Source organism: Aquarana catesbeiana, linkage group LG03, assembly GCF_042186555.1.
Source record: "Aquarana catesbeiana isolate 2022-GZ linkage group LG03, ASM4218655v1, whole genome shotgun sequence".
Classification (NCBI taxonomy): domain Eukaryota; kingdom Metazoa; phylum Chordata; class Amphibia; order Anura; family Ranidae; genus Aquarana; species Aquarana catesbeiana.
In genome coordinates, this window is record NC_133326.1 from 261,066,445 (window position 1) to 261,088,024 (window position 21,580).

General features: G+C 41.4%; 1 protein-coding gene across 2 annotated transcripts in view; it reads left to right on the forward strand.

The window, feature by feature from the left end:
* The window catches only part of CAPS2 (calcyphosine 2), a 204,822-nt gene that overhangs the window by 167,695 nt on the left and 15,547 nt on the right, over positions 1 to 21,580 (forward strand). For both annotated transcript variants that reach the window (XM_073620021.1, XM_073620023.1), the window contains 4 exons: positions 12 to 88; positions 283 to 437; positions 2,219 to 2,338; positions 14,313 to 14,409. In XM_073620021.1, the coding sequence (XP_073476122.1) occupies positions 12 to 88; positions 283 to 437; positions 2,219 to 2,338; positions 14,313 to 14,409 (449 nt within the window). The remainder of the gene's footprint in view (positions 1 to 11; positions 89 to 282; positions 438 to 2,218; positions 2,339 to 14,312; positions 14,410 to 21,580) is intronic.

The window sequence follows — 21,580 nt, forward strand, 5'->3', positions numbered from 1 at the left end:
TGTGTTACCAGGGTCATGTTTGAAGAAAATAATTGTGAACCTGGCGTTCACTGGCAGGATGACGAAAACATTCTTTTAGCAGTACAAGGTATGTGATCAGTGTTCAGTCTTTGCTATCACAATTGACCTTCATTTGTTAAAAAAGTTTCCCATTTTCCTGTACTGTTGCAATACTGTGTCATTGCCTGACTTCACATTCTCTTTGTACAGTGTTGTGGTTTTCATTGATACCGAGTTAAAAAGAAATTATTTATGACCTGAAAATTATTTAATCTTTTATAGATGCGATGAAAGAAAAGTTGAGGAAGAGAAGTGTTCGAACTCTAACAGGTTTGGGGAAGTACTTCCGACAACTTGACAAGAATGGAAGTGGATGCTTAGGGAAAGCAGAGTACAGACAAGCTCTGAAAACCTACCACTTGGATATGTCAGAAAAAGTAAGTGTTGCTTTCATATCAAAATGTATTTGTTACTGTTATGCAGATAATGAGGATTCTTTTACTGCATTACAATGCTTTCCCATTGATTGCTAGGGTCACAGTAACCTGCAAATGTGTAGTTTCTGGAAAGTTGAGTTCAATTTTGCATTAGTACACAGTACATGTACAGTATGACAGGAAACTCATCTAATATTTATGTACAGGATATTCATATAACTCTACAAGATGAATAAATTAGGACACAATGCATGGCATAATATCAGGAGGAAAGTAAGTTTACCAAGAAACAATCCATCTAAATGGAGCTGAAGCTGGGTCTTATAGAAGATAATAACAGTTTGTAGAAAATGCGTCTTTCAAATTAATATGAAATATAGAGATTACACATTTCAATGACACTAATGTTTTTGAATTAAAATTTTTCGAAGAAAATTAAAAGTGGTGTTATAACAACATTTGCATCTATTAACTGTTTGCCCACTGGGCACTTAAATCCCCTTCCTAACAAGGCCAATTTTCAGCTTTCAGTGCTGTCACACTTTAAATGACAATTACTCAGTCATGCAACACTGTACCCATATGAATTGTTTGTCCTTTTTTTCACACAAATAGAGATTTCTTTTGGTGGTATTTTTCATTCTTTGTGCTATAAATTAAAAAAAGACCGACAATTTTGTAAAAAAAAAAAAAATGCATTTTTCTTTGTTTCTGTTATAAAATTTTGAAAACTAGTAATTTTTCTTCATACATTTTGGCCAAAATTTATACTGCTACACATCTTTGGTAAAAATAACCCAAACCCGTATATATTATTTGGTCTTTGTGAAAGTTATAGAGTCTACAAGCTGTGGTGACAATTACTGAAAATTGATCACACCTGATGTACTGATGGCCTATCTAATTTCTTGAGACACTAACAAGCCAGGAAAGTACAAATACCCCCCAAATAACCCCTTTTTGGAAAGTAGACATTCCAAGTTATTTAATAATACCTCCGTCATTGGTAAAGGGCAGCTGGGATTGGCCCTATGCCCTGATCTGTGTCCCAAGAATCCGGCGAGCCTGGGCACTCCGTGTGCGCGCCCCATTATCTGACCATGCTGTAGCTGTAATTCGGCTATGGCCTGGTTGGCAAGTGGTTAAATAGAGCGTAAAGCATTATAGTCTCAAGTTTCAGGAAAAGTCCCAAAACACCTACAGGCTAAGCAGAAATATAGCTGAAATTATATATTTTTGGTTTTCCATTACTGATAAAAAGGAATAAAAAGTATAATATGTGTGCAAACTTTTATTATCTGGAGGTTCACCTTTTAATTTACAATATTTTAGGTGCTTATCCTTCAGTGTACTAGATCCTTAAAGCAGTGTTCCGCCTGGGGAAAAAAGTCAGCAGCTACAAATACTGTATGGTTATGGAATACTGTAGTTGGTATCCAATATGTTGGAATGACATTTAGTGATCTGTATAATTGACTGTGCCATGAATGTCTGAAGATCCACTTTCTATGTGGGTAGCATTCTTTGTAATTAGACACATTGAGCAAATTCCATTAAAACTAAGCTGTCAGTCATTTGTTTTAAAGTGAAAGTCTTGCATAAGAGCGGGCACCACATGGTGTTTGGCTATTACTTTTGTTAGTAATAAAACTAATGAATGCATAAATGTACTGTTCTGTCATTTATTGTTACTGTTTACAGCCACAGGTAAACCATTTTAATGACTCTAGAAACAGTTATCTACGGTGTATAATATTAAACTGCTAATTGCAATTTTTCAGATGTTTGAATCCATATGGGATATTCTGGATGAAAACAATGAGGGAAGAGTTGATTATTATATGTTTGTCCATGCTTTTGTGGGGGAAATGAATGAGTACAGAAAATCATTGGTTCGAAAGGTAATGTTATAAATTAGCATTTTGTATTTTCTAATATAGGATTTTACATTACTTCTCAGACATCAGTGAGCTGTTGTTTGGTTCATAGTTTGGCAGTATTTTCCACATAAAGTGCCAAACTCAGTTCATGCATCTTCAGACCTCAAACCAGTCCCAATGCCTCCACATTTGTACCACAGATCAGCCACAATTTCTGCACTTTCAGACCTTAAATTAGTCCCTAAATCATTCACATTCAGAGCTCAGATCAACCCCCAAATCATGCACCCTTGAGCCTCAGATCAACCCTAATTTATGAACCTTCAGACCTCAGATCAGCCCCAGTTCATGTACATTCAGACTCCACATCAGTCCTGGTTCCTCCACTTTCAATGCCCAGATCGGCCACAACTCGTGTACGTTCAGACCTCAAATCAACCTCAATTCCCACACCTTCAGACCTCAGATCAGCCCCAATTTATGTACCTTCTGAACTCAGATCAGCCTCAATTCCTTCACCTTTAGACCTTAGATAAGCTGTAATTCAAGCACCCTCAGACATCAGATCAGCCCCAATTCATGAACCTTCAGACCTCAAATGAGCCCTAGTTAATGTGCATTCAGAGCTTAGGTCAGCCCAAACTTATGCACCCTTAGACCCCAGATAAACTCTTATTCATGCACCTTCAGACCTTAGATCATGTCACTTTCCTCAGCCTTCAGACCTCAGGTCTTCCTTTCTGCAGCTTTAAACCTCAGATCAGCTTTAGTTCATTTAACTTCAGAACTAAAATCAGCCCCAATTCATGCACCTTCAGACCATAGATTAGCTACAATTCATGCTCCTTATGACTTCATATGAGTTATAAATTCATGCACATTCAGACCTCAGATCAGCAACAAATCCATGCACCTTGAGACCTCAGATCAGCCCCATTTCCTCCACTTTCAGACCTCAGAACAGACCCTATTCTCGCACTTTGAGACCTCATATCAGCTCCAATTCATGCACCTTCAGAGCTCAGATTAGGCTGGATTCATGCACCTTCAGACCTCAGATCAGCCCCATTTCCTCCACTTTCAGACCTCAGATCAGACCCTATTCTCGCACCTTCAGACCTCATATCAGCTCCAATTCATGCACCTTCAGACCTCAGATTAGGCCGGATTCATGCACCTTCCTACCTCAGATCAGCCCTATTTGCTCTGCCTTCAAACCTCAAATCAGCCTGAAATTTCTGCACCCTCAAACCTCAGATCAGCCTCAATTCATGCATCTTCAGGCCTTAGATCAGCCCCATTTATTGCATTTTCAAAGCTCAGATCAGCCCTAAATCCTGCAGAAATGCAGGAGTGATACACACATATCTTCTGCAGGCTATAGTTCCACTTAGAGCTATGTAGCAATGTACATCATCATCCACAACTGCTGGCAGGCCTACGCTGGTACTTGGAGGTGGTACCTGAATGTCAAAGAGATGAGTGGGCTGCTGAATTGCAGGCAAAGCTTTGTAATTGACTGCCTAGTGAGCTGCCATTTACAGCCAATGGCAGCGGTGCTTTCATATGCCACTGAAAAAGACATAGTGGGGTTGATTTACTAAAGGCAAATAGACTGTGCACTTTGCACAATGCAGTTGCCCTCTGAAAGAGCAGATTCTGCGGAGCTTAGTAAATGAGCAGAAACTCTGCTGACCTCCATCATCCAATCATGTACAAACAAAAATGCTGTTTTTCTTATTTTCCTTGCACGTGATTGGGTCCTCTTTGCAAAATGATGCTTTACCTAATTTACTAAGCTCTGGAGCAACTGCGCTTTCAGAGTGCAACTGCACTTTGCAAAGTGCACAGTCTATTTGTCTTTAATAAATCAACACCATTGTGCCTTAGATGGCCAACTCCTGTTCCAAGATCAGAAAGTAGCAATTTTTCCCTAATGCCGATGTTGGTTGGTTCTAGATTTAATCTAAGTTTCTAGCTGTATACATAAAAGCCCAGATTAAGTTATGTCCTCCAAGAGGGTGTGTTTGCTTTTCTAACCATATGGCCACAGATAATTATAATCATATACTTCCAAACACCATATATGATATAAAAACAAGTACTGTGCATGTGATTAAATATATTGCAGACATATTTTAATTAATGTCCATTGAGGGACACAAAAATGTAGTAATTCTCAAATATCTGGATTATACTGCTACCTACAGCAGATTGGGACACAGGCAAACAAAATGTTAAGCCAGCCTCTGTATTACTCCTCCTACAACTATCATTCTAGTGTCCTAGAAGGTTGGACGTCTTTTCCTCAGCTCTGCTGAGAATGTCTTACTATATTTTTGCTAGCCTGTTTTACATATTTTTATTTTATTTTTTCTTTAGTCAAGATACTTTGTACAGCGTAGATATTTTTTTCTTCGGTAACCTCAATCAAGACTTCAAAAACACTGCTTGAGCTAATCTCTACACAGCAATTTTCCTGGATCAACGTATTCTCAGCATCAGCTTTGGAGTCTGTACTTGGACCCCGCTAGACTGTCAGATTGTGAGGCTAGCCTGGAATGTGGCCTTCTGCCACTGCATTGTGGTGCTTTCCAGACCTTTCAAAACTGTGTTTGTTAGCCGCATAATGCTCTCCATGCCACCACCTCTGATGTGACTCAGTCACTGAAGACTCATGTAAAAAGTAGGCCTCTGGACATGGCAAGTCTAGCCTGGAATATGATTTGGACACTGGGCCCTGCATTGTAATACCTTCCAGACCTTTGTGTACAGTGTTAGCCACAGCCGGTCCCCTGGATCCAGAGTGTGGAACTGCCTCTGGTGTGATACTGTCGTTGGTACCATTGGTCTATTTCACCTTCTTTGGATGGGGCCAAGGCTTCCTCCAAGTCCACTAAATACTTCCTAGCTGTTTGTGGACAACTTCTTAATGTCTATAGGATTTCTTAGTGCACTTCAGTGCCATCCTCAACAGAGTCTGCCTCTGACCCTTTTGTGAGCCAAACCGGTTCTGCAGCCCTTGTCATTTCTTATTGAGATTCATAATCTCAAAAGTCAGGAGAGGCTGTTTTTGGGTCACTACAATCTCCTTCAGTGGACTCAGATATAGGGATTGTTTCCAGCCTTATTGATGCAGTGAATATCACCCTGCATTTAGAGGATCAGCCTTCTGTTAAAGACCTTGAGTCTTTTAGAGCTTCTGTGTCTGCAAGGACCTTTTTGCTATACCATCTATTTAAATACTTCCTCTATGAGGACTGGAAACACCCTTAAAGTTCCTGGGCTTCATTTGAATTTGTGCCAGAGCATTTATTCTTTGAGAAGGAATTTGCTAATGGATGCTTTAATGCTCCATATTTACACCACTTAAAAGGCCAAAGGTATATTTGAAGTTTAACCACTTCCCATGCAGGCCAAATCTTACATTTCTCTCCTACATGTAATATTCATATTTTTTTTGCTAGAAAATTACATAGAACCCCCAAACATTATATATGATTTTTTAGCAAGGACCCTAGAGAATACAATGGCGGTCATTGCAACTTTTTATCTCGCACGGTATTTGCACAGCAATTTTTCAAACATGTTTTTTTTTTTTGGAAAAAAAAACAGTTTCATGCTTTAAAAAAAAACATAAAAATATTAACGTTAGCCCAATTTTTTTGCATAATGTGAAAGATGAAGTTACGCCAAGTAAATAGATACCTAATATGTCACGCTTCAAAATTGCACACGCTCGTGGAATGGCGCCAAACTTAGGTACAAAAAAATCCCCATAGGCGACGTTTTAAGATGTTTTACTGGTTAAATGTTTTGAGTTACAGAGGAGGTCTATGGCTATGATTATCGCTCTAACGTTTGCGACGATATCTCACATGTGTGGTTTAAACACCGTTTTCATATGTGGGCGGGACTTACTTATGCGTTCGCTTCTGCGTGCGAGCACACAGGGACAGGGGCACTTTACTTTTTTATATTATTGTTAATTTTATTTTTATTTTTTTAGTTTGACACTTTAAAAAAAAAAAAAAAACTTTCATCACTTTTATTCCTATTACAAGGAATCCCTTGTAATAGGAATATGGCATGATCGGTCCTCTTTACAGTGAGATGTGGGGTCAATAAGACCCCACATCTCACCTCTTGGCTGGGAAGCCTGAAATAAAAAAAAATAAATAAACGATCTCAGCTTCCCAGCCGAGGTGACACAATTTGAATGCAGAGGCCGGGCGTGACGTCATAACATCGCGCCCAGCCTCCGAAAGATCATAGAGACTCCGCTGCGACCATCTGGTCCGTCGGGAATCTCTATTGTAAACATCCAGGGCCAGCGGATCCGTTCTCCGACTCACCGATGGAAGCAGTGAGTTGGTAGAAGCACCAGAGGGTGGCGGGAGGGGGGACGTCCCCTCTCGCCACCCGTAAGAACGATCAAGCGGCAGGACAGCTGATATGATCATTCTTATGGTGTAGAGAATCGCCAGCTGAAAAAGACGATATCTGAATGATGCCTGTAGCTGCAGGCATACCCGCACAAAGTCAAGGACGTCATGTGACGTACCTTGGGTGGGAAGTGGTTAATTTTCTCCTTTGATCCCAGTTTGACTGGTTTGGCACTCCATTCTTTGTTGGTAGTAACTCTAATCTGTCAGCCGTGTCAGAATGAATTAAACACCTTAATCCTTTCACCAGTGGGGTAAGTCTCTGCAGTATGGAGCAGTGTAGACCCTTTAGCTGTGATGGTCTGGTACAAGCATCTGAACTTGTGTTCAGCAGAGAACTGATATTTGCACAAATGCGTAGATTACCCTGGCAATGTGTGTGGGATGGTAATGAAATAGTTCATCTGCGTGGGACACTGATGAGCCACTGATTTGTTTTCCCTTTGAGGGACTTCATCTGTTTGGACGGACTTTTAATACTGTTATTACCAATGCCTCGTATTACCACAGTATGTTCATACCAAAATGCAGGACATTGTGTATTCTCAGAATACTACCTCCCACCCATGAGTGCTTGCCCTCTTTACATCATCTCTTCTGGTTTTGATTTGAGCAGTTATCCATCTGGTTTTTCCAGATGGCTCCTGGTTCTACCATAGATCTGTTAGTGGCTATTCCCCATCCCTTCCAGTTGGACTGGATTTCCAAACAGATTTGGAGGTAGTACACACAAAGCACACCAATATTCAAGTAAGAATACACATGTACATTGTATTTAGACAATATTTGCTTATTCTGGAGTTCATCTTTAAATCCTGGTATTATTTAATGGTCTGTCATGTCTTTTTCCAAGAGAATATTATGTAATATACACTGTGAGTGTGCTTTTTCTGTTTTTCATAATATCAGGCAGCCTGTGCTTATTGAGAACGAGAGGCATCTGGACAGCACAATGTAAACCAGAATGCATATTGGTTAGGAAAGAGAATGACCCTTCTGTGACTAATCATCTGGGCCATTTTATAGGTGGATGAGGCTTATTTGTGCTAGTAGCATCCAATTAAGATTCCCAGTGCATTTAATGGCATAATGAATAGTCACGGGATCACATGATGTAGGTACCCCATAAGTACCAGATGGAGGCAAAATTTGGCCAGGTGACATGGCCAAGGAATTCATGGCCAAGGCCAAGGAATTCACATAGGCAGTGAATCAATACAAAAGAGGCCTGACCTCTTTCTTCCTTTCTCTGCAACCTATGTCCGCAATTAAGTTTTAAGTCTTTAACGTGATCTGTAAAGATCACTTTAAATATTTTACTATAAAAAGAATTTATAAAATATATAATATTGATGGGGAGAAAATGCGGCTAAATATAAATATTATTGGGGAGAAATGGGGATATATAAAAATAATAAAGGAGATAAAAATTAGACTTACAAGTGTTTTAGCTTTAAAATGTTTTCACTTTTTAATAATAATAATACTGCTTTTATTGTATTTGTTCTGTATGAGATAAAATTAATACAATTATGAATGTAGTGATTTATTCAGGGACACAGTGTAAAACGTAGTTTGTAATTACTGTCACTTAGAAATGAATGGCAACGGATTGTGTATTTAATGTGAGACAGTGGCTGGAGGATTGTAAACTTTGTATACAGTGGATATAAAAAGTCTACACACCCCTGTTAAAATGTCAGGTTTCTGTGATGTAAAAAAATGAGACAAAGATAAATAATTTCCGAACTTTTTCAACCTGTAATGTGACCTATAAAGCGTACAACTCAGTTGAAAAATAAACTGAAATCTTTTAGGGGGTGGAAGTCAAAATAAACAACTAAAATAATGTGTTTGCGTAAGTCTGCACACCATCTTATAACTGGGGATATAGCTATGTTTAGAATTAAGCAATTACTTTCAAACTCATGTTAAATAGGAGTCAGTACACACCTACCATCATTTAAAGTGCCTTTGATTAACCCAAAAAAGAGTTCAGCTGTTCCAGTAAGTCTTTCCTGACATTTTCTTAGTCGCATCCTACAGCAAAAGCCATGGTCCGCAGAGAGCTTCCAAAGCATCAGAGGGATCTCATTGTTAAAAGGTATCAGTCAGGAGAAGGGTACAAAAGAATTTCCAAGGCATTAGATATACCATGGAACACAGTGAAGACAGTAGTCATCAAGCGGAGAAAATATGGCAAAACTGGACGTCCCTCCAAAATTGATGAGAAGAAAACTGGTCAGGGAGGCTGCCAAGAGGCCTACAGCAATATTAAAGGAGCTGCAGGAATATCTGGCAAGTACTGGCAGTGTGGTACATGTGACAACAATCTCCTGTATTCTTCATATGTCTGGGCTATGGGGTAGAATGCCAAGACATAAGCTTTTTCTTACGAAGAAAAACAACTAAGGAATGACTTCACCAGAAGAAGATTAAAGTTGTGGAATGGCCCAGCTAGACCCCAGACCTGAATCCGATTGAAAATCTGCGGTATGATCTGAAGAGGGCTGCGCACAGGAGATGCCCTCACAATATGACAGATTTGGAGTGTTTTTGCAAAGAAGAGTGGGCAAATAATTCCAAGTCAAGATGTGCAATTCTGATAGACTCATACCCAAAAAGACTGAGTTCTGTAATAAAATCAAAAGGTGCTTCAACAAAGTATTAGTTTATAGGTGTGCACACTTATGCATCCATATTTTTTTATTTTTACTTCCCTCCACCTAAAAGATTTCAGTTTGTTGTTCAACTGAGTTGTACAGTTTATAGGTCACATTAAAGGTGGAAAAAGTTCTGAAATTGTTTATCTTTGTCTCATTTTTTTTACATCACAGAAACCTGACATTTTAACAGGGGTGTGTAGACTTTTTTTATATCCACTGTACAGTGGGGCAAAAAAGTATTTAGTCAGCCACCAATTGTGCAAGTTCTCCCACTTAAAAAGATGAGAGAGGCCTGTAATTGTCATCATAGGTATACCTCAACTATGAGAGACAAAATGTGGAAACAAATCCTGAGTGATGCCTGTCTGCTGGTTATCTCTTTCCACAACTTCCTGCATTCCATGCATGCTTTGCAGCTTCTTTTCTGCACACTCTTTTGGTTTTCTTTCTAATTCTAAAGACTACATATCCCATGCTACCTGCAATTAGTGACTATGTCACATGTAGTGTGCCTCCTGAAATGCTTCCTCTCAGCACCTTTGTATGTCAGAAGGCAGGCTCTGTTAAATGTATGATACAGGCAGTGTACAATCACAAAAAATAATGAATATATTTCACTGAATTCAAGGAAGTAAATGTACAGAATTATTCCCAAGGTAAGTTTTTAAACTTTAACATAATTTAGATTAATAGGAATAAGCTAGAAATAATTAAAATCCAATGTGGAAATGAATAAATGATTTTAAATTTTGACCATGAATACACTTAATAAGTTCTGTTCTGGGTCCTGAAGCCTGGAGGCTTTATGTGGGAATAAGCCTCCCTCAGTCCACATCTTACCTGGAACCTAGGCCTTATTATTAGTCTCAGCTGTGCACAGACCTTTATATGTGAGATGACGGATTCTCAGGGCTTTTGCTCTTTCTGCTGTGGGTGCATGCTGATGGGTGAAAGGGCTAAGTGCTGACAGAACACTAGAATATACATGTGCTTAGAGATGGGCCTAACGACCCCCTGTTCGGTTCGTGGTAGAACTTTCAAACATCGCAAACATTCAGAACTGAATAATGAACCCCATTGAAGTCTATAGGACCCGAACTAGAAGAATCAAAATTGCCCATTTTGAAGGCTTATATGCAAGTAATTGGGCATACAATGGTTATGGGGGTCCGGGTACTGCCCTGGGGGACATCAATGAAAAAAAAGTTTGTAAAAAACATAATTTTTAAATGAGCAGTGATTTAGTGATCCTTAAAGTGAAACCATAAAAATGAGAACTAACAATAAAAATTAAAATCTCCTCTAAATATAGTGCCTGGGGGGTCCCTTTAGTTTGCCTGTAAAGTGACCATCTGTACCATGTATAGAGCCTGCTACAGCAATAATGACATTTATAAAGCCAAAAAAGCTTTCTTTATTTTATAAACAATGGCTTAAGGAGCCAGTCTGTATGATGAGGCCACAATTTTGAGCACTCAGAATGAGATTAGAGATTTTTCTGGTGTCTCTTTGGCAGACTTTGGATAGCAGTAACAGGTGTGGAAAAACTGGACTTTGGGTGTCGGTGGTGCCTTCACACCGTAACCCTATAGAGGTAACACCAAAACATTTCTTCCAGATGAAATCAACACCCACAAAGCTAGGCAGCCTAGACAGTCTTTCAGAGATTTCAGATCCAGAAAGCACTTAATCAGAGAAATCGGCATTGGGCTTGATAGTTGCTGCTAATCCAGGACTGATTCATTTTGATAAATGTCAGCCGGTCCACGGAGTCTGTGGACAGATGCAGTCTCTTATCTGTCACAAAACCTCCGGCAGCACTGAATGCCCATTCAGAAAGCATGCTGGATGTAGGGAAGCCCAGCAGCTCAATTGCATGCTGGGCAAGTTCTGGCCAGTGGTCTATTCTCATGACCCTGTAACCCAGTGGACCGGAAAGATCTCCATATCTGTTTTTGCCCCTAAATAATCTCCCACTATATGATGCAGACGCTGCCGAAGGGATGTGGAAGCTGACAGCCCTGGGCTCCTAGGACTTAACAAATTTTGAAAGGCATCTCTGAGGCGGCCCCCTTCTCTACTGCTCCTCTTTTGATCAACAGAAGCCTCAATACTGCGTTTTCCACCAGACTGTAACCTACCAGTCGGAAAAGGCATTACATAAACTCCTCTTTAACCTCCATAGCGGTAATCCCGAGTGTAGCTCGGGGTTAATTTTCAGTACCAATAGCAGTAACCCCGAGCCACACTCGGGATTGCATCGCAGTATCCAGGTACAGTTATTTACCTTGTCCCTACGATCCTGCAATGTCCTCCCGCTGTATCCTCCGCCGGATCCTCCGCTCAATGCATCAATGTTCCGAGCTTCACTCCCTGTGAGCGTCGCGACCCGACGACAAATTAAAAAAAGTACAAAAAACATAACACACACAATACATTGTAATCTGTAGATTATTTTGCTGTATCAAATCATTTCACCTCAGTTTTGTCCCTAGTGCTTTGTCCAGTGCCTTGCCTGCGCTTTTATATTATATATACCATTCTTTCTGCCTGGAAACTTGAGAACGTCCATGGCATCCAAAAAGCATCCCTCTTCGTCAAATTCTGCAAGTGATTCTAATTCACTATCGCTGTTTTCTAGCTGGTCTAAAACCGCTTTTAACATAGGGGGGGCACTTTCCATTCTCCTGATTGTGACGTTGGACTTTGTGCAGTGCCATGTTTCAAAAATGTTTAGACACGGATTTTACTAAACCAATATACAGTGACTAGTAAAATTTCACCCTTGTGTGGACAAATTTCAGTGTTTTTGATTTGGCTACATTATTGAATAAAATGTATTATTATTTTTTATAATGATTTATAGTTATTTATTATATTATAATTTATGATTTTGTGTTTAAAACTTTATCATACCCGGGATGTCTACTAGACTCTCGTTTGGACAGATTTAAGTGAGTTATTCCTAAAAATTACAGGCCTATAATTTAAAACGCCAAATTTCAATGCAAAAAAATGTACCGCTTTGACATTCAAAAATCAGACATAATAATACCGTCAGGGAGGTTAAGGTGTCCTCAAGGGACAATGGGAGTTCCGAGACTTTCCCCTTGTGACGTGGTCAGGGAGGGTTTCCAACCAATAGTGATCCTTCTCCTTGATGCCATGTATTCTCGGGTACTTTCACAGGCCTTGAAGAATGAGGGAGCCTGACCCCATGCACCGCAAGTTTGCAGAAGCTAGAGAAGCAGACTCCTCAGGGTAGCTGAGGATTACAGTATCTGGAACTGCCTCCTCCAAGCCACGTACTACTCCCAAGGGTTCTGGGGATGGAAAACTATCTGTTGACGTATGACTTGCTTTGCTTCAATGCCTCCAAAACTGCCAGAATCCTCCTCCTCCTGTGTGTTCTGTGGTGTAGCAAAAATGGTGTCAGCATAAAGCGGGCCTTGAGAGGAAAGAAAGTCCTCCTCCTCCCGCTGCTCTGCCTCGAGTGCCCTGTCCATAATGCCATGCAGAGCCTGCTCCAGCAGGAACACAATAGGGATTGTGTCACTGATGCATGCATTGTCACGGCTCACCATACTTGTGGCCTCCTCAAATGGTGACAGTACAGTGCATGCATCCTTTATCAGCAGCCATTGGTGTGGGGAGAAAAAAAACAAGCCAACCCGAGCCTGTTGTTGTGCTATATTCACACAGGTACTCATTGACGGCCCTCCGCTGCATGTGCAGCTGCTGCAGCATTGCCAGAGTTGAGTTCCAATTGGTGGGCATGTCACAAATCAGGTGTTTTACGGGCAGGTGGAATTTCTGCTGAATTTCAGCCAGCCGAGCACTGGCTGTGCATGACCGCCTGAAATGGCTGCAGCCTCTTCTGACCTGCTTTAGCAGATCTTCCAAATTTACAGCTTTAACCACTTCAGCCCTGGAAGGATTTGCCCCCTTAATGACCAGGCCGTTTTTTGCGATACGGCACTGTGTCGCTTTAACTGACAATTGCACTGTACCCAAACAAAATTGACGTCCTTTTTTTCCCACAAATAGAGCTTTCTTTTGGTGGGATTTGATCACCTCTGTGGTTTTTATTTTTTGTGCAGTAAACAAAAAAAGAGCGACAATTTTTTTTTAGAAAACAATTGCTATACTCACGCTGCACTATGACTAGATTCACACTAAACTGATATTCTACACTGACAATAGAGTACACTATAGCACACTAACTCGCTAGTAGCGCTATCTCTCTCCACTCCAATATCACACAGCAAATGGCCGCTATGGGGAAAATATTTTTATAGTGTAGGGCGGGACTAAGAGCAATGAGCAATGATTGGATAGAGTCATCATTACTTTGTCCAATCATTGCTCTGACCGTGCTTTGTGCCCTGATTGAGCAAAGCTTTCATTACTTAAGCCAATCAGGGCTTCCAATGCACTGTACGGCGACATAGTGCATTGTGGTCGTTCGGCGGGCCGAACAAATGGCCGAACGCCCCAATAATTCGGGTGTTCCCCAAATAGGCGAACAGCCAATGTTCAGCCGTACTCATGCTGGGGCCAAACCGTTCTTCCAACTCTACATGTGCTGCTGGTTTGTTTTGGGGGACCCATTAAGGGTTTCCCTGTTAGTCTGGAACTGACTTGAGTTTTGTTACTGGGGTCAACAAGCAGCTAATTTGTTTGTTTTATACTATGGACTTGCTATACCAAGTTTTCCTGAATTGAAACTATGTTTGTTTGCTGCCGTGCTGAATAAAACTGCAGGACAAATCTGCTTGGACTGTTCCCAGGTGTCCCTGTTTCATGCATGGTTTATCGCTGCCACTGCCAGTTGAGCTTGTCCGTCCCCCTTACAATAATTATGTAACCATGTTCTATTTTTAGGTCTTTATGAAATTGGACCCAAATAAAACTGGTGCAGTGTCTATGGTTGATGTGAGAAAGTTTTACTGTGCAAAGAAGCATCCCCAAGTGTTGGAAGGTAAGTTGGTTTTGAACTGATTAATGGGGGTTAAGTGGTCTGCTGCCCTATATAATAATGACTGTGATGTCAGACAGCCAAAATCAGCTAACTTACAACAAGTTTGTCTGTCTCTGCTGGGAGAACACAGTGATTATTCCTTGAGGCTATAACAGATGCTAGCGATAATTGATTGTAAAATCTGGCAGGCTAGTTGTACCCAGTTTAATCGATCCGCTAACTTGGGTACTTTCAACCTGCCCACACATGGGCCGGTTCCTGCTGTTCCATCTATGGCCGGCCTTAAAAGCCAGCGCTTTGCAACCTGCAGTAGTAAGGTGTATGTATTGTATAGAGTGTAGGGGTCAGGTGTATGTAATGTACACAGTGCAGAGGTCAGAATAACATACAGCCAAGTGCACAGCACCCTCAATGATTCATTTCACCACCATTTCCATTTGCATAGCACAGCAGTACCACCTATGCTCACACACTGTATATACACACAAACACACATTGTAAAGTACTGATTATAAAGTGTGTAGTGCATATAAACAGACATAATAGCAGAGTACAGAGGGGGCCATATTTAATCTGCCTACATAACTAGCTTCTGCTGCTGTTGTAGAACCACATGTCTTAACATGCCTTGTAGGAACATGTCAGAGGTGCTCACTAGCCCTGCAGCAGCTTGTGATGGGAAAGGGCCAGGTCAAAGGTGGTAGGGAGGGAGTCAGGAATGTCAGGCACATGGGTGAGCTCTTCTCATAAGCCCCAGAGTGGTGTGTACAGGCAGGTAAGCAGGAGGGATGGGAGTGCAGTCTGTTGCCACCAAGCCAGTCAACAGAGAGTTTGTTCGGTCACAGTGGCGATTGGACATTGTCTAACCCTGCAAAAACCAATGACAACAGATAGATGAAGATTCCTATTATCTCATATGAATGCATTTCTTTCATGCAAGTGGAAATTAGGCAGTCAGACATTTTGTAGAAGAAAGAGGTTGCCCCTTAACTTTTCCTTACTATAGGGACAGGACTAATGCCCCTTAATGTGGTATAGACATTAGAGAGCTCTCATACATGCAGACATAAACTCTACACTCATGTACACTAAACTGTTTGACACAGAGCATCATAAGCCTTTACACTTGGCTCAGCTAAGTGGACATGTCAGGGAAGTAAGGGACCAAGGCAGTGGCAGATGTGCCCAGTGCTGCCTATCACAGAGAAGACAATAGCATTTAGGTGTTAAGGTTTTCTCCCTGAGAATTGTTGGTCAGTGGGTGTCTGATGCACCATTGACAAGATATTGTGGCGGAAAACAGCCAGATTGGGCAACTATAATCTTGTAATATAAAACTCAGGATCTAAACTTAAAACCCACCTTAACTGTTGATCCCACCACTGTGCCTAGGTATGTGCAAGAAAAAAACTCAATAAAGCTGCCATTTTAAATAAAATTGAATATTAGCACATCTAGTGTAGTAAAACAAATAAAACATATATGTACACAGTAAATAGTGGCACTTTACCCAATTAGCATGTGCCATACACACATAAATTAATATCACCCAGTGACTGAAAGTGAAAAAAAGTCCAAGAAATATTAAAGTCCTCAAGTTAACAGAACATAAGATGTTCAATAACATAATTCGTGATCAAATAAAGAACCAAAAGGGGGACTTTGGACTTTGCAGGCACAGTAACAACAAATATATATAACAAAAATAATTTATTGAAAAACACATATACATAGGACATCGGTTAAAAACCACAAATCACATATATGTCACGAGATATTTAGTGGAACGATTGCTATACAAAACCATTTAATTGTATGATAACTCGGACATGAGGATAGTCATCCAGAGTAGCAACAGGTCCGAGAAGATGGTTGGATAGCAGATCAGTGAACGATTAGTTCATATCATACGGATGCTCAGTGCTCAACAAGTTTCGTGTGTCTTTAGGCTTCTTCAGGAGCAGAAAATGTGTTGTGGCTATCAAAATACATAGCATGTAATTAGTGTATAATACCATAAATACGATATACAAAAAAAAAACAAAATACCATGATTCAAAAGGATCATCCGTGGCAAGACCAAAGTGATAAAGGGACACCAAAAGGGAGGGGCAGTGAGAGGTCACCATGGGGGCGTACACAACATTGTACTGTCGTTTGTAGCTAAAAGATGTGTCAAGATAGGAAAATTTATAATTCAATATGCGGACCATAAAATCAAAAGATTATAGATGAGAAAAGGCAACCAAGGGGTAGGAGAGGAGAGGAAAGGAAAACGGGAAGGAAAAAAAAAAAGAGAGAGAGGGGAAGGGAAAAGGTAGAAAGGGGGGGAGGGGAAGGGGAAAGAGGGGGGCGGAAAGGAAAGGAAGAATCAATGGGGAGATAAGTACAGAGTTGCGCCAAAAAATACTAGAAAATATATAGTACAATTAGCAGCTAACACACCTCTAGACACAGGTAAGGGTTAAAAAAATAATAGTGTAGCGCTATATGCATAAGTATGTCAACATTTTTATAAAACAGTGAATGAAAACCTGATCATCCCTTGCAGGGCAAAAAAAGTGCATATTGAAGTGACACCGTGTAATTCAAAACAGCACTTAAATACAGTGAGTATTAATATCCGAAAATAAAGAAAACAATAAAAAAGTAAAAAAATCTGAGGAACCATGCGCATATGGTAAATCAACCACTCAAATCCATAAAAATCCAACAAATATATTAATGGTAACTTGTGAAAAAGAAAACCACCACCAAAAAGTCTATGGGGATTGTGCGTTGAAAATGGTGGAAATAAGACTCCCAAATATCCTCGTAGATGGAATTAATCACATCTGGCAGATGAGTAGATAGATAAGGAACCAAAGATGGACAGAGGGTCTAGGTAGGTGGCAAGACCATCACCGGAGCATCAAAGAGGCTTACCAGAGTTAGGTGACTTGAAAAGACCTACGTCTTACAAGTCCACGAAGCTTATTGACCACCCGGTCTGGCAAGATGAATCATCAGATATCCTCAGCTTACAATGGGAGGGGGGGTGTCACCACAGCTTTCAACATCCCCGAACGATCCAACAGGCCAAACGAAAAATTCAAATACCATGCGAGGAATAAAACTCACATAGCGTGATAACGTTTAAAGACACCAATTTATTAAAATAATAAGGGGTAAACTCACATGATAGGAGATCAAAGACAGCTCAAAAAAAATCAAATAGGGGGGCGCATGCGCGACTCTGAGCGAGATGGACGTCTGAGACTGTAGCTCCGTCCAGCCCGGGAAGATAACGGCTATAGCAGGGCCAATATCAGCTTTATTCTCAGCGATCTAATCACCCCTCGAGCCCCTTATACTTGGTGCATGCCTGGGAGAAGGAGAAAACCCAGAGGATCGGCGCAGCACACCCTAACCCACTATCTCCTCCGCGCCCGTGATCTTGGCGGCATGTCTCAAAATGGCGCCGCGGGGAGAAGCAAACCTCCGTCTCCTGCCTCATCACCAGGATATCCCACAGACCGGACACCTCCCCTGGACCCTGGCCGTGAGTACACAGCCTCTCTTACCAAGTTAGATCTAGAAAGCAGCCTGGAGGCCATGTACGCAAGGCTAGCTACAAAGTTCCAGACGGAGCTGCACAAAACTTCTCACACACTCTCCCAGGAGATTGCAGCCTTAGACTCCAGGACAGAAAGACTGGAAACTAAGCACGACGAGCTGGCACTTGCATACAGTGACCTATCCAGAGAACACGAATCCCTAGCCACGGCCTTTTCCCAAATGCAATCCCAAATCGAGGACCTCGATAACCGCAATAGACGCAACAATCTGCGCATAAGAGGTATACCGGAATCTGTTACGGATCTCATCCCCACAATAATTCGCCTATTCAAATCTCTGCTCCCGGACACCGATGCCGGAGCTTTTACCTGTGATCGTATTCACAGAGCCCTCAGACCCAAACCTCCAGATGACAAGCCCCCCAGGGATATTGTTCTCTGCATGAAGGACTTTTTAATTAAAGAGGAGATTCTCAGAGCTGCTCGCAATCAACAACGCATCACTCTGGACGATCGTACCATCCAAATATATCCCGATATTTCTCCCGCCACCTTGGACAGGAGACGTGGCCTGAAAGAGGTTACATCTGCCCTTCAAGCTGCACGCATCCGCTACAGGTGGGGCTTCCCTTTCAAGCTTGTAATTCCCCACAATGGCACTACTTACTCTGCCACATCACTCCTGGAAGGCCAAGAGGTTCTGGTCAAATTGGGCCTTTTAGATCCAGATGTCATTCGCCGGCCCCCTTCTACGCCTAGACCTTCACCCATCTGGCAGACCCCCCCAACCAGGAGAGACAGACGGAGGATCAGATACGACATCGGAGATAGATTGGAAGATCCCTTTCCTTGATCGTCTCAGCGTAGCCGACAACTACAAGATACCCCAGCAACTTGCACCCCGCACCAGATTACAATGACCCGGACGTCGGTCCCTTGGAGCTGCAACATGCACACCCCACCCAGCAGAAGCCTGCAGATTCTGACCTTTTTTTTATTTTTGGTTTGAGTCATTACTGCAGGCCTGTTCTCTTTTTATTTTTTTTTATTTTTTTGGGTTTATATCCACTTGATCTACAAAGTTCAGAACATTTTCCAGGCTGGGTTCGAGACCTCGCAGTCTCGGGAGTTGGTATTTTTCTTATCAGGTTTATTACAATTACCTGATCCGGTTTCTAGTTATGAAGACATTTGTGTCACTATCAGACCTATGTTTTTTTTCCTTATCTTTTTCTCCTTTTATTTTTTTGTTTCTCTTTTTTAGCCACAGGTTTTGGTCCACCAGTAGTCTATGTTTGCATCGACTCTTTATTGCAGAAATATTTTGCAGGGTACATGCCTTACTAGGCCTTTATGGCTTACATATTTGTATGTCACACTCTACTACCCTCCAGTGCTCGAGTATGTCGGCCCTCCGCTTGACCCCTGAAACGATAGATACCTGTCTTAGAACACATTTGGCTCCTATTTATCCCCAGACCATAGTGTATAAAAACATTTACCATGGTAATTAAATGTGTATCACACAATGTTAAGGGATTTAACTCCCCACCTAAAAGGAAGAAGGCTTTTGCCTTTTATAAACAGCTGGGAGCACAAATTCTCCTTTTACAGGAGACACACTTTGCACATTCCTCACACCCTAAATTCCTCCACAGAAGCTTTCCTCAGACTTTTTGCTCTCTACACCAGACAAAAAGTAGGGGAGCCGCCATACTCTTGCACAGATCTTTCCCAATGGAAGTCAAACAGGTATTTAAAGACAAAGACAGTAGATATGTAATAATCAAAGGCCAGATTCATAACAGAGAACTTACTATTGCCAGTATTTATGCTCCAAATGACTCCCCTGCCTCTTTTTTTCACTCCTTCTTTGACCGCCTTTCTCATTTCCATTCACCACACATGATTATTGGAGGGGACTTCAATATGGTTGCCAACCCTAACCTTGATAGATCCATGTTGTCCCCATCCGCCAAATCATTTCCCCGCTCTCTCTCCAGTGGACTACTGGAACATCAGCTAGTAGATTCCTGGAGAGCCCTCAATATTGGTACTAGAGAATACACATTCTACTCCCATCCTCATAAAAGTTATGCACGATTGGATTATATATACACTACCCCAATTATTCTTGCTAACACCACAGAGGCTAGCATCCACCCCTGCACCTGGTCTGACCATCATGCCACTACCTTCACCACTACTTACATTAGGCTTGCACCTACCTCTTACTCTTGGCGACTAAATGAGGCCCTCCTCTCAGATGCAGTGGTGGAGACAGAAGTCGCACAAGCCATTGAAGAATATTTTAATCTCAATGCCATCCCAGAAACTCCCCCCGCCGTGGTTTGGTCGGCGCATAAAGCAGTCCTTAGGGGCAAATTAATTAGTCTAGCCTCAGCCCAGAATAAAATTGACAAACAAAACATCTTAACCCTTACTAAAGACCTAGATAATCTTTATAAAAATACCAATCTCCTACACTTAGATTCCACCAGACAGCTGATTGATCAAAAGAGATTAGAGTTGGATGGCATCTTGTCGAAGAGGGTGGAAAAAGCTCTGCGTTGGTCTAAAGCCAAATTTCTTCTTCATGAGAGCTCTGCCTCTACCCTCTTCGCCAGAAAGTTAAATCACTCATCTCGCCCACCCCACATATATAGATTAATGACCCCCTTTAGGACATCTCACTTCCCATCCCCTAGAGGTCCTTCATATCTTTGAACAATTTTACTCCTCTCTGCTGGCCCCTTCCCAATTAAAACCCTCACCAGCAGATGAGGCCTGGTTTCAGAACATTGCTCTACCACATCTTACACCCACACAACTTGATAAACTGAACATCCCCATCACATCAGCAGAGGTTTTGAATGTAATCAAATCCTTAAAATCAGGCTCAGCCCCAGGCCCCGACGGATTTTCCTCTATATACTATAAAAAATTCTCATCCCTCCTCACCACTAGGTTGGTTCATGTATTTAATTGTGTCCTACAGGGGGGTAGTTTCCCTGAAGAGATGTTACTAGCCAATATGTCCCTGATACCAAAACCTCACAAAAACCACACCCTACCCCAAAACTACCGACCTATCTCGGTCATTAATAATGATTTAAAAATATTTAGCAGGATCATGGCAGACAGACTAGCGGGGGTTATCCCCTCTTTGATTTCCCCTTTTCAGTCGGGATTTATACCCCATAGACTTATCACCGATAATATTCGTCTGGCGACAAACATAATACAAGATGCCAACCTTTTTTCACGTAAACTCCTCATGCTTAGCCTGGACATACAGAAGGCATTTGACAGCGTCTCATGGACATACATCACCACACTTTTACAAAGGATGGGATTCCAGGGAGCTTTCCTACAAGCTTTCTTGGCCCTTTATCGTAACCCGAAAACCCGGATTAGGCTCCCTGGCTGTAACTCTAGGTTTTTTGACCTAGGCAAGGGTACGAGACAAGGGTGCCCGTTGTCACCTTTAATTTTTGCGTTAGCTCTCGAACCTTTAGCCATAGCTATACTCCAAGATCCTGATATTTCGGGTTATGTGAAGGGCCATTCGACATACAAATTTGGAATGTATGCTGATGACGTTCTAATGTTTC